Source organism: Balaenoptera ricei, chromosome 7 (genome assembly GCF_028023285.1).
Source record: "Balaenoptera ricei isolate mBalRic1 chromosome 7, mBalRic1.hap2, whole genome shotgun sequence".
NCBI lineage: Eukaryota > Metazoa > Chordata > Mammalia > Artiodactyla > Balaenopteridae > Balaenoptera > Balaenoptera ricei.
In genome coordinates, this window is record NC_082645.1 from 113,631,945 (window position 1) to 113,649,195 (window position 17,251).

The following is a 17,251-nucleotide window of genomic DNA, read 5'->3' on the forward strand; positions in this document are numbered from 1 at the left end:
GGTGTCTCTGCTTATTACTTCCCCTGCATAGTTTAACCGTCAGTCAGAGATTTGGGCAAAGGTTATGTTGACACACCTCAAGTGACCATCTTCTGCCACTTGAGTTATGTGTAGGTTAAGGAATGCATTTAAAAGCACAGAAAATTTGCAAGTTTCCCCAAGCTTTTAAATTTCTCTGAGCTCCCTGGGGTTTTCTGCGTGCATCTGTAGTTTAGCAGTCAGTCGGGGATGCTTGGAGATTTTATTACCTCAGTCCTTCTATGGCTCCCTTGCTTCCGAGTATCCCCCTTCAACTAGCTGCTCTGCTCCTTGCCCTCTACCAAGTCCACACCTTCAGCTGATAAAGCTGTGCGTTTCCACTGCCTGAAATAGACAGGAACTCCCCCAGCCAATGCACCATTCTTGCCCCAAGTGCAGTAGCACTTCCCCAGTGAGCAGTTGTGGCCTGCAACTGGTCATTTTCCAGTGTCCTGAAATGATTGTTTTTAATAAATTTGTCACATTTTATGCTTGATCTGTGTAAAGGGGAATTGCCTGACCTACTCATATTCCATTACCGGAAGCCATCAGGGCGTGGCAGTAAGCGAAACAGATACTTTATCGGGAGAAAAGCAGACCTTAAACAAATAAGAAAACAGAAATGTAATATGTCAAATGGTGGTAGGTGCCTTAAAGAACAATAAAAGTAGGAAGGGCTTGAGGGAGAAGCCCCGTGGTGGACACTGGGAATAGCACATGTCAAGGCCCTGAGGTAGAAGCCTATTTGGGGAGCCACAAGAAATGGGGAGGGAATAGGATACGGGGTCAGAGGAGGTAGCTAAGGTCAGATCACCTGGAGCCTTGAGAAAGACATTAGCTCTTATTCTGAGAGAGGAGGGAAGCTGTTGGAAGGTATTAAGTGAAAAGTGACATTATCACTCGTCTTGCCTTAAGGGATCACTCAGAACGCCCATTGACCGCATCACAATGAGCGCTACAACTGCCAAGTGAATTCAGAAAGTCATTGACAGGGCTTGGCATCCCTGTACTTGACCTGAGCTTTGAGGCACTGGGACCAGGGAGCCTGTGGACCTCGTGAATTTCTAGGCTGAAGAGGCATCTGGGCTTAGCCGAACATCATTCATCTTAGAATCAGGGACCCTTGTTGGGGTCCTGACTCCGCCATGTACAAGACTCAGTTTCTCTAAATGAGCCAACTATCCAGTGTCTAACACATGTGATATCTAGTCAATAATTGGCTCTAACTCAAATGTGGGCGTTAACAAAAACTGAGGTTCCTAAATTGCCTGCTTGTCCTGGCACCCATACTCTTTCAACAGCTCAGTGACCTGTGGCTGTTCCTTCTCCCTTGTACTTTGTCATCATCCTCCAGACACAGTGGTTCATCGTTCTGAAAGTCACTTTCATCTACCTTTCATTTCCTTTTCTGTTCCACATCCTGGCTTAAGCCTCAATCTCTTCCCTTCCCAGCCTGTCCTGCATGTGGCCACCAGACCATCTTTCTAAAGCAGGGCTTGGATCAATCATGCAGGGACATGATCTCTTCATTTTTAAATTGGGGGACATTTTAAACTTTCCAGAAAGTCCAGAAAATAACATGACAGCAGTGGATCTATCCCTTCATCCCTCTCCTCTCCCACCTTCCCCAGAATTAACCACCATCCTGAAGCTGGTGTATAAAATTCCATGAGCATTCTGTGCTTCTATAATATCTTTATGTTTCCATTAACAATATACAATATTGTTTTATGGTTTTTAAATTTACATAAATGACGTAATACTCTATGAATCATTTACCAGCTTGCTTTTTTCATTCAACATTACGTGTTAGAGATTTATTGATACCAATACGTGCTGCCCTAGTTCATCCTCTTAACTGCTGTACGAAGGTCTCATCTTTATGAGATACTGCCAAATTGCTCTTCAAGGTGGCTGAATCCATTTACACTTTCACTTGATTCCATCTTAAAAACATTCCCATGCCCCCTATCACCTAATAAAATTAAGTTGCTAATGGTGGTTTTCAAAGGCCCACTCAATTGAGACCCCAGTCTACTTTTATATTTTCTTTCACATTACTTGCTTTGTTTCTTCATCTATAAAGATAAAGATAATTACTACCGAATTGTTGTGAGATCAATGAGTTAATCTGTGGCACATAATGGACACACAAAAAAGTGATAGTTTCCGTTCCTTCCTTTGTATCTATATAGTACACACTTGCTCCTTCTGGAGCTATGTGGAAAGAGTCTAATCCAGAAAAGTTGGGGGGTGAGCAGGGGGACATGTTAAAGCCAAGACTAGGACGCTCTCTTGATCTCCTGATATCTTATTGTTGCAGCTCACTGGGGTCTTGGATCACATTCTTGTCTCCTCTCATGGGTGCATTTGATCATGTGTGCTGTCCGTGTCCTCATTCCAAGTCCAAGATGACAGGGGCCAAGCACAGAAGCCTCTCTGTACCCCCCAACAGACCCTGAAAATGACAAATACATGCTGAATGTTAAAACAGCGAGTGTTTGAATCTAAATACAGAGAAAGTGGTTCTGTAATCAGACTGCCTGGGTCTGAGTCCTGCCCCATCTCTTACCAGCCGTGTGGCCTGGGGCAAGTTGGTTAACCACTCCAGGCCTCAGTGTTCTCATCTGTAAAGTGCAAATATAAATACCCATTTCTTCAGGTGGTTGTGAGGATCGAATGAAATCATCCCCATAAAGTGCTAGCACAGACGCAGTGCATGTTAGCCAGTTTTGACATTACTGTATCATCATGATCTACAGGCAGACTAGACTGATGCAAATGAAGGTTTGCTAGAGTGGAGGTTTCTCGTGTGGTACCCGGCCAGAGCTGGAGCCAAGGTCGGTGGGTGGCCAGGATGGAGCTGGGGGTGGAGAGCGGGGGAAGGGGGCCGTTGGAGGCCCTCAGTGGGTAAAAGGAGGGGAGGGAGGCTGTTCCCAGTACAAACTTCCGGTAACAGCCTGCTTGTGAGGTTTTTTCCTAAAAAAACAAATTCAGATTCCTAATCAGTCCCCGTGAACGCATTTTCCCCTACCCAGGGAGCTTGAGAAACACTGACAAATCCTTACTTTTCAAATCTCCTTCGTCTAGATTCTTTGAGGACTTTGAAGTTCATCTAAACATTATTTCAGAACTTACGTGGTTTACTGAATAATCATTTTTCCTTATGACATTCTTGCTGATGTGTAAGAATATACCCTCATTGTGTCAGGGGCACTTCCAGGTCTGGGGTGGTGGTTTCTGGCTTGTCAGCGAGCCGCCCCACTCACTCTGGGCTGGGGGGGGGGGACACACCCAGCCTTGGGGTCTTTTGTTTCCCCGGAGTGCCGCGCCGCCCGCCCCTCCCATCTCTTGAGCACACTCAGTGACTCTTGTTCAGAAGGAACCACAGCGCGGGTTACCCGAGTCGTCCTGTCTGCGTCCCGCACAGTGTCTGGGCACTGCTATGATGTCGGCTTCCTCCCTCCGTCCCACCAAAGCTTTCGACTGTCTTTCACTTCCAGTCCTGTTCAGCCTCCAAGGCTCCTCTGATTCCGTGTGTTCCATATTTTAATACGCTCGGCTTCTCTCAGGGCAACACTGCCGTCGTCTCCATGTGTCTTGCTATTTTCACTCAGACTTCAGGTGAAGTTTAAGCAAGCACACTGAGCAGCGAAAGCAATGGCTTAGAGGAATCAGGGAAGTGTAGGGTGTCGGGGTTTGTCTGGTTTTATTCGGGGGTTAGTTAATGAACTGAGCTGGTTGTTAAACCAGCTGTCATTACCCCCAGGAATGTCATTTTGTGGGTAGGGAAGTTGCTGTCTAGAGCAACGCGGCATCGCGACAAGTCCTCCAGGATTCAGAACCTGCTTCCATCCGCAGTCCTGGCACACACTCAAAGAAAGCTGCAAAAATGGAAAAGGTCCATTCCGCTAGGGGAAATATGTTGATTACACTGCCTGCCTGGTCATCTTGGTCCACCCTTTCTCTCCCATGTGGAGTGTTTTTTCCTTATTTTTACAAAGAGTGAGATTTCCAATTCAGTGTTCTGAGAAGGTGTCTCAAATTTAAACTGCTGGTAGAAGTCTTATAATTATTTCAAGTGGAAAACACACTCGATACTTTCACTTGTCATATGTAAAACCACTTGAATACATTCTGCTCTCTGCATTATATCTGTAAGAATCTGAGTTTTCAAATGCATTTAGTGGTCAACCTTAGTTTTGTTTTCAGGCCAATTGCTTAGAATCTGGTTTGTCTGGAGTATTATGTATCTAAAGCCTCCAGTTAAGAATCTTGTAGTGTCATAAGATCACCGAGCCGCTATGGGGGAAGCTTCGGATTAGAACATCTAAATTCATCTCAGCTCAAGTGCCTTTTTTATGAGGCACTCTTAATTTCTTGAAGTAATCAGTTATCCCCGGGCTCTCCCTTCAGTAATCTGATGCATCCTGCCCAAGTACATAAAGACCAGTAATTTTAGTAAAATTCCTCCCAGCAATGGTATTTAAAACCCACCCTAATGAGACATTTATTCTTGAAGCATTTCCTTATCCATCACCTGCTTGCTTCACAGAGTAGATTGCAAAGTATGTTTCATTTGGAATTCCCAGGCAGCTCGGAAAAGCTGGCAATGTGGCTGGTTCTGTTTTTCCACGGTGTGTTCTGCACCCGGGTGTCGCCGCGTTCAGCTGTTCACACACACTTAAGTGAGGCAAGTGAAATTTTCCCACTTAAATTGGGGGACACTAGTGGAAGTAGTCTCCTCTCTCCCAGAGAGAAGGCTGAAGCTGTAAAATTATCACTCAATGTCTCCTAGGTTTGCCCATTTCAAAAAGTTCTGACACATCCTCAGTCGTTTCCACCCACCTGGCCCCAACTGAAGAAGTGGACCCAGTGCCCTGCTATCAGCAGGCATCAGTTTTACAGGCTCTCTCCTTTCGTTTCCCACCACCCTAGTGGTTTCCCCTGCCTTCCCGAAGCTCCCTCTGCATCTAGTTTCCCAAGTGTTGCTGGAAACAGATTGAATAGCATTGAATTAAGCTCTTGCTTCTCTTTGCTGCGTTGCACTTTCCAGCTCGTCGAGCACAGCTCATTTTCCTGCTGCTCTTTACATTTCAGGGGTCCTAACGATGCCTCCGTTTCCTTTTTGCTGATATCCGTGTTTCTTAGAAAAACTCTGACAGTGACTTGTTTGTGTCTATACAGTAGATGGCTTTTCAAAATCAGAGAACTTAAGAAATTTCCTTAATCAGTAAGGCATGATTTTAAAAGGGACAGGATTTTAAATGATCTCATTTGCCGGATGGAGAAACTCAGGCATTGACAAGAATCACGTCTAATCAGAGCCTCACTACAAACTTTCTTAACCTGGAACTATCAATTTAATAATGATTTTCACATCCATTTTCTTACATTTATGCATCTTACATCAACGTAATATTCTTGAAAGCACCAAGAGTATTTGCCTGCGTGTTGGCAGTAGAGAAACTGTGGCAGAGTAAGCAAATTCTCCAGGTGGCAAGCAGATCGGCTGAGATGCCATGGTTCTTCCTCTGGCCCTACACTTGCACATGACACTGTGACTTAAGTTAACTTTTATTACAGGGTCGTATATATTAGGGGCCAAATGTAGAAACTGGCCTGTGTTTTATGAAGGTTATCAATTACCAATGAATTTAGCTATGAAGTATTTTTAATAAAAAACAGCTTCAACTTGCTTTAAATTTTTTAAAACTTGAATAATATTTCAGTGACTCTCTTACTAACTTGTTTTTGAACAAGTTAATAAATCAAGCTTTAACTTATGATGGAGAATACATTCGCTGGTTTGCATATTTGCAAGAGAATGTCTTACCTATGTACTCGTTGTGCAGAGTAAAGAAGTACTTTTGTGAGCGTTGACTAAGGTTAGCCATGGACCTTTTATTTTTCATTGAAGTGGCATGTGGGCATTTGTTTTGTTTCTTAAGGTTTCATATCTCATCCTGGCAGGGAAGTGGTGTACGACCAATACCTCTGTGAAACTGTGACCCATATGCCCATTGCCAGCTGGTGCCTCCAAAGCTTGGTTCCCTAGGAAAGAGATGAAATACTACCCCGCTGCCCAGAGCGCTTGGCCACTCACTCTGACCATACAGCCCAATGCTTTTGTCCACAAAGAGCAGTCATTTTCCTAAAATAATCATATAATGTACACACTATTTGATCACTAAGATGCTGGTATTGTAGTAAGCTAAACTCGAAGCCAAGGCAGCAGCATAAATCTTACCTGGCTGTCCCAGACCTGACCTCAGGTAGGGCCTCACATAGCATTACCTTTATGGAACCCCGAGTGAAATTTCAGGATGGCGTGTTCACACGCGCTCGACAGAGCTGCCAGCTCAGGTGAAGCAGCAGGAGAAGAAGGTAGCAGCCCTTGCGTGGAGAATGGGTCAGGACTAGAGGCTGGACGACCATGAACCTGGTGTTCCTGGCAGGACAAGACAGGGGGGTCCGAACGGTGCCGCGGCGCCCCTCCCCCCTCTGTCTGCCCCGTTGAGCTCAATCTCCGCCGGGCACTGAGGACCCTCGGGCCTCAGAAGACCCGGTCAGCCTAGACTGTGCCTCCTCAGAGACCAGCTTCTCTGAGGGGTCCCAGGTGGCTGAGTCAGAAAGATCTGGGCAGAAGGGGACTGGCCCAAGGTTAAAGTCCAGACTCCTGCCTCCAGGCCAGGCTCTCACTGTGGACCTGTCGCTTCTCTCCAGCTCAGATTCCACATCAGACAAAGCAGGTGTAATCAAAGGAACCCACACGGAGTCACTGTGAGGATTCAGGTGAAGTGCTGTGGAAGGGTAAGGTGGATTCCTCCATGGTTCTGTGGTCACAGACCATCAGTTAAGTGCTCAAATGTCGGCTGGAGGAAGCAGTGTCTCTGCAGCAGCCCCTGCCGCGGATACGACAGCACGGAGGGTTAGGAAAGGCCCCGGATTGGACCGGAACATGCCTCTCAGTCTGCTGGTTCTGGTCTGCGTCGGGGGCCACCTAGAATAAGTCGAATCCCCTTTTCCTAAGAAAGCCCATCCTGGGGTGACAGTGTCTCGTGGTGGCAGATGGCACTGACTGCGTGGTGAAGAAAGCCTGGGAGACAGGCCTGCGCCCTGGAACAGCCCTACCCGAGGCAGTCCTCACGGGAATTTGGGCCTTCGCCTCCCTTGGAAACTGACTCAGACAAACCACATTCACAAAAGACTGGGGCATCCAAAACGGCTGGAAGTTCGTTCGAAAACAAGGACAGGTACTTACGTTTGCTTTCTCTTCCTGTTGGCGAGTTTAGAGGAAGCAAATCACATGTGGTTGAGTGGGTGAGGAATCAGGAGAAGGATTGGTTAGATAATCACAGGGACCCTTGTCACCCAGGCGTGCAGGCCTGGGGCACCCCCTCCGCCCTGAGACTGGACGGGCACTGGACGGGCATCTCCTCCAGGGCCCCTCCTTCCTGCCATCTCACCTCACAGCAGGCCAGCTCCCTTCACACGGACACATTCTTTCCTTAGTTTCTACCTCAGTCAGATGACGGTCTGGTCTGTTTTGTACTGATCTTTATAATTTAACCTGCAAAGGACAGTGTAATCTCTGAAGTCCTAGCAGGGAGTGGGAAAGAGTACCGCAGCTTCCCCGGTACCATGTACGTCATTCAACTGGCATTTGATTAGACACAGACTCGGGACAGCTCATACATACCATTATTTTGTTTTTAACTCCTCTCTTTTTGTGTATTTGAAAACTTTTTATTTTGAGATAATTATAGATTGACATAACAATAGAGAAAAATCTTGTGTACCCTTTACCCAATTCCATCCACTGGTAGCATCTTGCAAAGCTACAGCATGACAACAACCAAGGTATTAACACTGATGCATTCAAGAACTAGAAGATTTCCATTACCACAGGGTCCCTTTACAGCCACAACTCCCATTTCCTCCTTAAAATCTGGCAACCACTAATCTGTTCTCCATTTCCATAGTTTTGTCGTTTCTGGAACGTTGTATAAGCGGAATGATACAGTATGTAACCACTGAGGACTGGCTTTTTTCACACAGCGTATTTCACTGGAGATTCATCCAGGCCCCTGTGTGTCAGTAGTTCATGGTGTGGGGCTTCCCTGGTGGCGCAGTGGTTAAGAATCCGCCTGCCAATTCAGGGGACACGGGTTCGAGCCCTGGTCCAGGAAGATCCCACATGCCGCGGGGCAACTAAGCCCGTGAGCCACACCTACTGAGCCTGCGCTCAGAGCCCGCAAGCCACAACTACTGAGCCCGCGTGCCACAACTACTGAAGCCTGCGCACCTAGAGCCCGTGCTCCGCAACAAGAGAAGCCACCGCAACGAGAAAGCCGCGCACCGCAGCGAAGAGTAGCCCCCGCTCGCCGCAACTAAAGAAAGCCTGCGCGCAGCAACGAAGACCTAATGCAGCTAAAAATAAATAAATTAAATAAATTAATTTAAAAAAAAATAGTTCATGGTGTGGCTGGACCACAGTTTGTTTAACATTCTCCTGTGGAAGGACATCTGTTGTTCCCAGTTTTTGGTTATTACAAATAAAGCTGCTATGAACATTCACGTACAGATTTTTGTGTGACAATAAGTTTCCATTTCTCTGGGATAAATGCCTAAGAACATAATTGTTGGGTCATATGTAGTTCCATGTTCAGCTTTTTAAGAAACTGCCAAGCTGTTTCCCAGAGTGGCTGTACCAGTTTTGTGTTCCCACTAGCAACGTATGTGTGATCTACTTTCTCTGCATCCTCACCAGCATTTGATGTTATTACTGTTATCTAACTTAGCCATTCTGATAGGTGTGGAGTGACTCACTGTGGTTTTAATTTGCATTTTCCTAATGGCTAGTGATGCTGAACATTTTAATGTGCTTATTTGTCATCCACATGTCCTCTTTAGTGAAATGTCTCTTCATGTTTTTGCCCATTTTCTAATTGGATTGTTTGGGGGTTTTACTGTTGAGTTTTGAGTATTCTTTCTATATTTTATATATTTAGATACTAGTCCTTTGTCAGATATGTGGTTTCCAAATGTTTTCTGCCAGTCTATAGCTTTTCTTTTTGTCCTCTTAACAGGGTCTTGGACTTGAGGATATGGGGAGGGGGAGGGGTAAGATGTGACAGGGTGAGAGAGTGGCATGGACATATATACACTACCAAATGTAAAATAGCTAGCTAGTGGGAAGCAGCCGCATAGCACAGGGAGATCAGCTCGGTGCCTTGTGACCACCTAGAGGGGTGGGATAGGGAGGGTGGGAGGGAGGGAGATGCAAGAGGGAAGAGATATGGGAACATATGTATATGTATACCTGATTCACTTTGTTATAAAGCAGAAACTAACACACCATTGTAAAGCAATTATACTCCAATAAGGATGTTTAAAAAAAAAAAAGTTTTTAAATTTTCAATAAAAATCCAATTTATCCAATCCAATTTAAATTTTCCTTTTTATGGATTGTACTCTTGGTACCAAGTATAAGAACGCTTTGCCTTGCCATGGGTCCTGAAGATTTTCCCCTATTTTTTTCTAACAATTTGATAGCTTTACATTTAAGTCCATGGTCCATTCTGAGTTAATTTTTATATAAGGTGTGAGAATTAAAGTAAGGTTCTTTTTTTTTTTTCCTATGCATGTCCAGTTGCTCCAGCACCACTTGTTTTTTGTTTGTTTGTTTGTTTGTTTCAATAACAATGGCTGGCATTTATTAGTCATTTACAATGTATCTGGCACTTTTCTAATGTACAGTTTTCAGAAGTGTCCTATGAGTTAGATTCTATTATTACCATGATTTTACAGGTAAGGAAACTGAAAGGTAGATGGAATAAACTGTACAAAGTCCAATGGCAGATGATCATCAGAGCCCATGTTTCTAGCCTATGTGCTCTACTATCTCCCATATAGAATATTTTACCTTCTCTAGTATTAAGATATTTTATGATAATTTTAGATTTTAAAAGTTTCCCCAATGATAATTTACTTTTTCACACCGAGAGATCTGTTCCAGTTTGCAGCAATCTAGTCAATAATTCAAAATTTTCATTATTGAATCTTGGGGCAGCACCACTTGTTGAAAAGACTGTCCTTCCTCTGTTGAACTACTTTTTGCACCTTTGTCAAAAATCAGTTGGGCGTATTTGTGTAAGTCTGTTTTGAGGTTCTCTGTTTTGTCCAGTTGATCTGTATCTCTCTCCCTCTGCCAATACCACATAGTCTTGATTCTGGTAGCTATATAATGTCAACTGGAAAAAAAGTGCACAACCTAAAAGTTGAGAGTTTTATGTTTTATTTGGGGGCTTTACTGAGGACTATAGCCTGGGAGACAGCCTCTCAGACAGCTCTGAGGGACTGTTCCAAAGAGGTAAGGGAGGCACTGGATATAATAGGAGCTTTTGCTGGGGAGGAGAATGTAGTCGAACATCAAAAGATTACTACTAATCACAAAAAAAAACAAAAAAAACGGACATCTCAAGTTAATGACTTCAGTGCTTTTCAGTGTATGGGAAGATGCAAGAGGCTGGGCTCATTGAAATTACCGTTTTGATATTCATCTTAACTATCTAGGGCCAGTACCCCGTTTTTTTCCATCCTGAATTCCCCTCGGGGTGCACCAGCACGGGTGGCTGCAGTGGCTGATGGCTTTATGGCCACAGCATGCTTTGTTTGCTGAAATGGCAGACGGCATTCTTTGCCTACAATAATAAGTCTTGAAATCAGGTAGACTGATTCCTCCCACTTTATTCTTCTTTTTCAAAATTGTCTTAGCTATTCTAGTTCCTTTGCCCCTTCCGTATAAATTTTAGAGTAGTCTTGTACCCATCTACAGAAAAATCTTGCTGGGATTTTTGTAGAAATTACATTAAACTTGTATATCAACTTGGGGAGAATTGACATTTTAACTAAGTTGGGTTTCTAATTCATGAACAAGTTAATGTCTTTCCATTTATTTAGACCTCCTTTGATTTCTTTCTTTAGTGTTTTGTAGTTCTCAGCATACAAGTCCTATACATGTTTTGTTAGATTTACACCTAAACATTTCTTATTTTATTGTGTGTGTGTGTGTATAAGCAATTGTAAATTATATTGTATTTTTAATCAGAGTCTTAATTTAAGACTAATATGTAGAAATTGATTTTTGTATGTTTATCTTATATCCTGTGACCTTGCTGAACTCACTTATTAGTTCTTCGAGTTTTGGGAGGTCAATTCCTTGGGATTTTCTACGTAGACAATCATGTCATCTGCAAATAAAGACAATTCTATTTCTTCCTTTCTGATCTGTACGCTTCCTATTTCCTTTTTTGCCTTCTTGCTCTATCTAGAACTTATAACACTAAGAATGGTGAGAGTAGAAATCCTTCCCTTGTTCCCAGTCTTAGGGGGAAGGCATCCAGTCTTTCACCATTAAGTATAATGTTAAATACAGGTTTTCTATAGATGTTCTTTATCAAGTACCCCCCATTCCTATCCTTTTGAGTTTTTGGTCATGAACGGATATTGAATTTTGTCATGCTTTTTCTTCATCCATTAATATAATCATGTGATTTTTTTTCTTCATAAGCCTGTTAATCTTGTGGATTACAATGATTAAATTTTAAATACTGAACCAGACTTGCATCACTAGAACAAGCCCCACTTGGTCATTGTATATAATTTTTTTAGCATATTGATCTATTGGTCTATTCTATTTGCCTATATTTTGTTAAGGATTTTTTTTCATTTGCCTTTAACTTGGTTGTTAAGGATTTTTGCATCTTTATTTATGACGGATATTTGTCTGTATTCTTTTTATAAAAGTACTATCATTGCCTGGTTTCGGTACCAGGGTAATACCAGCTTCATAAAATGAATTAGGAATTATTTCTTCCTCTTCCGTTTTTGGAGAACATTGTGTAGAATTGGTGTTAACTTTTTAAAAAGTTTGGTAGAATTCTCCAGTGAAACCATGTGGGCCTGGAGACTTCTTTGGGGGAATTTTTAAATTAGGAATTCAATTTTCTTAATAATTATAGGATTATTCAAGTCATCTGAGAGGCTTTGTGTTTTTTATCTAAGTTGTCAAATTTATGTACAGTTGCTCATAGTAATCCCTATTATCCTTTTTTTTTTTCATTTTTTAAAAATCTTTTATCTATATAAGTGTGAACTCTGCCTGTGTGGATTTCTACCTGATAATCCATTAATATCAACATTTATTTTCATGCTCACATTGTCCCCATTTGGCCAGTGGAAACCCCACCAAGTTAGCTCTCATGCATTATATAATTTAATTGTGCATTATTTGTTACGAAAAAATTGAACTAATATATCTTTTCAAACAGTGAAAAAGAACAAAAAGTGACAAGGGCCTAAGAGAAGACAGTGGCAAGTAGAAAAGAAATTTAGAAGTATATAGGTGGCAAAATTGTGATGATTAACTTGGTATGGGCCTATTATCCTTTTGATGTCTGCAGGTCTGTAGTGATATCTCCTGTTTCATTCCTGATATCAGTAATTTGTGTCTTCTTTTTCTTTGTCAGTCTTGCTACAGGTTTGACAATTTCATTAATCTTTTCAAAGAATCAGCTTTTAGTTTTACCAATTTTCTCTGTTGTTTCTCCGTTTTCCTTTTCATCAATATCTGCTCTTCTCTTTATTATTGCCTTCCTTTTGTTTGCTTTGGGTTTACTTTTCTATGTTCTTGAGACTTCCTGTTTTTTTAATTTGTTTCAAGAATGTTTGTGATTGCTCACTGAAGCCTTTTCATGATGGTTGCTTTAAAATTTTTTCAGACAATTCTAGCATCTCTGTATCTTGATGTTGGCATCTCTTGATTGTCTCTTAATTCAGTTTGAGAGCATGCTGGTTCCTGGTATGATGAATGAGTTTTTATTTAAACCCAGATATTTTGGATACTATGTTACGAAACTTTTGTCTTATATTAAACCTTCTCTTTTACCTGGCTTCTTCTGACACTGCTCTGGCAGAGGAGCAGGGGCTCCTCCTCATTACTGTTAGGTGTGAGTAGAAGTCCAGGTTCTGCGGTCGGCCTCTGTTGACACCCCAGGGAGCGGGGGAGGAGACTCCTTGTTACTGCAGGACAGGGGTGGGAGTTCTCCATCCCTGCTAGGCCGCCACTAACACCTCCCCGACTGGAAGAGGTGGTAAGAGTGCCTTGTGACTGCCCCCCCACGTGGCCTCCCCGACACCACAGGAACATGGTGAAACGTGGCAATGGTGAACGTCTTGAGTCTCCACCAGGCCTCCTCTGACACCGTCCCTGGTTGGGGGGGAGGGACATCTCATTACTGCAGAGTGGGGGTGGAAGTCCAGGCTCTCCACCTGGTCTCTACTCTCCCCTCGGGGTAGGGGGGCTTCATTACCACCCAGCAGGTGGTAATGAAACTCCCCCTCCCTACTTGTCCCTCTCTGATATCACCCCAGTGGGGGTCACTGGGGTGCCTCATCACAGCCTGGTAAGGGCAGCAGTCTCAGCGCCCTGATGCCCTTTCTGGTGTGGTTGTGAGTGGGATGACGGTGTTTTCTCCGGTGTTTGGTTAGTGTCTAAAAGTTCCATCATGCTGGGCTCCCCGTTTCGTGGTTCTTTGGCTAGACGGAGTAGGCTTTGGGGGACTTTTTTTGTCTTCACCATGCTTGTTTCTGGGTTGCTGGCTTCTTCAGCGCCAAGTCTGGAATCTCTAAGGCAAAAAGTAAACCCAGGGGACTCACCACCTTTTATTCCTTGTGTTTCAGGATACCCAGCCAGTCTGCCCCCTCCTCTCCGTCTCTCAGGGTCTCATATTTATTTTGTACATAATGTCCAGTGTTTTTGGTTGTACTTAGGGGGAAGAACAGGGAAAAATATGTCCACTCCATCTTCCCAGAAGCAAAACAGTTCTTCTCTTTTTTGCTGAGTCTTCTTATTGACTGTAAACTGCGTAAGAAGAACAAGCCTATAATATACAGTTTTGTATCTATCCTCTGTAAGGCCTGTGCACATGGAGGTGCTTAGTAGTTATTTGTAGACTGGCTGATTTGGCTGTTCACGTGGCACCTTGACCTCACAGAAAAAAACATTCTGAGAACTGTACCTAGGAGAGACCATTCAACAGCATCTTGTTGAACCTCTTCCCACCTGTGGCTGCGGAAGTGTTCATTAGGCGCCCAGCTTCCTAAAGAGGTGGGTTGGCATTTTCCCTTTCATCTTCACGGAGGTTGTGAGCGGAGGGCAGACGGCCCTGGAGAACCCCTTTGAAATGCAAACCCACGAGCCGCTGCTGTTGGGCTAAGGTCTTCCCATTTCATGAGGTGCCCACTTGGGGAGCCGCCCTCTGGGAACTTGCAGCGAGGGAGGGGTCCAGAGCACTCACCCCGTGTCTCCTTTGAAACAGGAGGACCATGACACTATGGAAGCTGATCTGGACAAAGATGAACTGATCCAGCCCCAGCTTGGAGAGCTCTCAGGCGAGAAGCTTCTGACCACGGAGTACTTGGGAGTAAGTACCGTGCGAAGCGGGTGGGGACCCCGAAATAGAAAGGAGAGATGGACCATTGATGGACTTAGCATTTGCAGTAACACATAAGGGTTTGGTTTGGTCTGTTATGACACTGTGTTTATGAGAAGGTATGTGTTAGCTCGCTTCCAGGGGCCCTGAAGTGCACAGCGGCCCTAGTTACTATCCTAAAGAGACCCGCTGGTGAACAGAAGGCGGTTAGAGTATACCTAAAAGGCACACTCCAGAGCCTTCGTAACATCTGAGGGTAAGCCCGTCCTTCGTAGTAATCATCTACCCGTCCCGCGTCTTGGTTTTCTTGTGCCTTATCCGTGAGAAGGGAAGACTGCTGCCGGTTTGTCAGTCGTCAGCACACAGGTGATGGCTGAAGCCATCTGAGCAGGTGAGGTCGCCCACTGAGGGAGGCGGAGGGTGGAGAGGGAGGGAGGGCGGGGCCGAGGGCAGGGGGTGAGCCATCAAGTCAGGCGCAGGAGAAGGAAGACGGGCCCCTGAGAAGGACAGAAAGTGAACAGTCAGAGAGGCTTGCGGAGAACCAGGAGAAAGCAGTGCCACGGAAACCAGGAGGGAGGGGTGTTTCCGGATGGCCTGAGTGGTCAGGCAAAGCACCAAGAGGCCTGTGGAGTCACACGTCTGTGAGGGGCCATAATCTGAACTCCCCGACGACCCCGATGCTCCGGGAACGCCTTGCTACCACCCACCAGCTAGATAGGGAAGGGTGTGAATTGGGGGAGCTGCCGACCGGCTGGGAGAGGACGGCGGCGTCGGGGGCCCAGGTGTCTCGTGGAACCTTGATCAGAGAACACATGGGTGAGCAGGTGGGATGCTGCCGGGTAAGGTTTCTGAAGGGAGGAGCAATTGCACAGGATGAGGCCAGTTCAGACTGAAGCCCCCTGACAGATGGCTGAGCACATAGGAGTGAAGGCCATTGGTATTAAAAGGAGCTCCTGGAATTTTGAAGCTGGTGGTTGACTGGGTCAGTTACATGGACCCTGAAATCTCGTCAGATTGGGCAGGTCCGTGTTGGAGCTGGGAGCCAGACTCTCAACAATTGAAGCAAAGACAGTGACTTGGGAAGGAAAAAGGTGGCGGGTGCAGGTGGCGTGAGCCTTTCCAGGGGCAGGTGGAAGCAGAAAGCACCTGTCCATTCCCATTGCTGCCCCGTCCAGGCCCTCATCACCTCACCCTGGGCACTGGTCTCCCTGGTCACCTGGGCCTGGTCTTCCTCATTGTTCAAGGAGTTTCCAGGGGCCCCAGGCTGGAGTCAGTATATGCTGGCAGAACTTGAAGTTGGAGGACAGCCAAGGGCCCAGTCATGGGGACGTTGTCGGTGAGGGTTTTGGAGTTTACTCTGCATGAGCTGGGAAGTTGTTGGAGGGCGCAGAGCAGGGGAGTACTCAGTTTGACTTACGTTTTACTATATTAACTTCTATTTTCACTCTGGCTGCTTTGTGGAGAATAGACCGTATGGGGCAAGAGTTAAAGAAGGGAAGTGACTTAGGAGGCTGGGTGACCACCAGCCCCCAGTCATGGACAAGTGCCTGAAGCCCGCCATTGTCCCCAGAAACAACTCAGGGATCAAAGGAACCTAACTGACTGCGGAGGCTCCATTACGTTAAGTCAAGTGGGGAGGTAGGTGCTTGAGAAGGGACGGAAGTGAGGCCATCCGGGTTCCAAACTGCTGATGGAAGTCTTGAGCCCTGACTAGGCCTTTGCTTCCCTTTGGAAGAACACTGGATTTGTCAGGGAAGGACTGAGCTCCATTTGACAGGACGTGCATTTTTTTTTTCAATTTATTTATTTTTTATTTTATTTATTTGTGTCTGCGTTGGGTCTTCGTTGCTGCGTGCGGGCATTCTCTAGTTGTGGCGAGCGGGGGCGACTCTTCGTTGTGGTGTGCGGGCTTCTCATTGTGGTGGCTTCTCTTGTTGCAGAGCACGGGCTCTAGGCGTGCGGGCTTCAGTAGTTGTGGCTCGTGGGCTCTAGAGCGCAGGCTCAGTAGTTGTGGCACCCCGGCTTAGTTGCTCCGCGGCGTGTGGGATCTTCCCAGACCAGGGCTCAAACCCGTGTCCCCTGCACTGGCAGGCAGATTCTTAACCACTGCGCCACCAGCGAAGCCCTGGACGTGCATTTTTAAAAACAAGATTCTCATGCTTCATGGGCAGGTGGTGAGGAAAACAGAAGGCAAGTTGGCGGGGCTTCTCTGGAGGGTGGTGGCAAAGCTTCGAGAACTCAGCCCTGAGATGCTGGGACTTTCCCACAGACACCACTGCACAAGCACGCGAGGGTCAGCAAGGATGTTCAGACAGAAACCCCAGTACAGCCCCTCCGCTAAATAGCTTTTAGCACCTCTGCACAGTGAAATGCCACGGGTGAGATCTTATGCTGATATGGTGAAGATTTTTAACAGCAACAACGAAAACAAGACACTGAACATGCTGGAACTACCACTTTAATCTTGCAGGTTGGTGAGGCACAAAGGGACAGAGCTTTCAAATCAACCAATAATCCAGCTTAATGGTGTCATTTTACCATAGCCTGCAGTTCTAAATCTCCTTAATGCATAGGTATTGTTCTTTTACCAGAAGGAAGTATTTAGAAAAGTCCTACACATGCTTGTTTATCTCATTGGTGTCAGTTACTTTTCGGTGGCAATGTGAGTGGTAAGAATGAAGTACAGAAAGAATTCGTTTTAGGGATGTGAAGACCAAGGTTATTAGTTTCCTAGG

The 17,251-nt window shown here is 45.2% G+C and overlaps 1 protein-coding gene across 10 annotated transcripts in view; it reads left to right on the top strand.

Annotated features, from left to right (window-relative positions):
- ARMC9 (armadillo repeat containing 9) overlaps positions 1–17,251 on the top strand; it is a 156,181-nt gene that overhangs the window by 109,593 nt on the left and 29,337 nt on the right. For all 10 annotated transcript variants that reach the window (XM_059928919.1, XM_059928926.1, XM_059928928.1 and 7 more), the window contains exon 21: positions 14,403–14,507. In XM_059928919.1, coding sequence (XP_059784902.1) covers positions 14,403–14,507 — 105 coding nt within the window. The remainder of the gene's footprint in view (positions 1–14,402; positions 14,508–17,251) is intronic.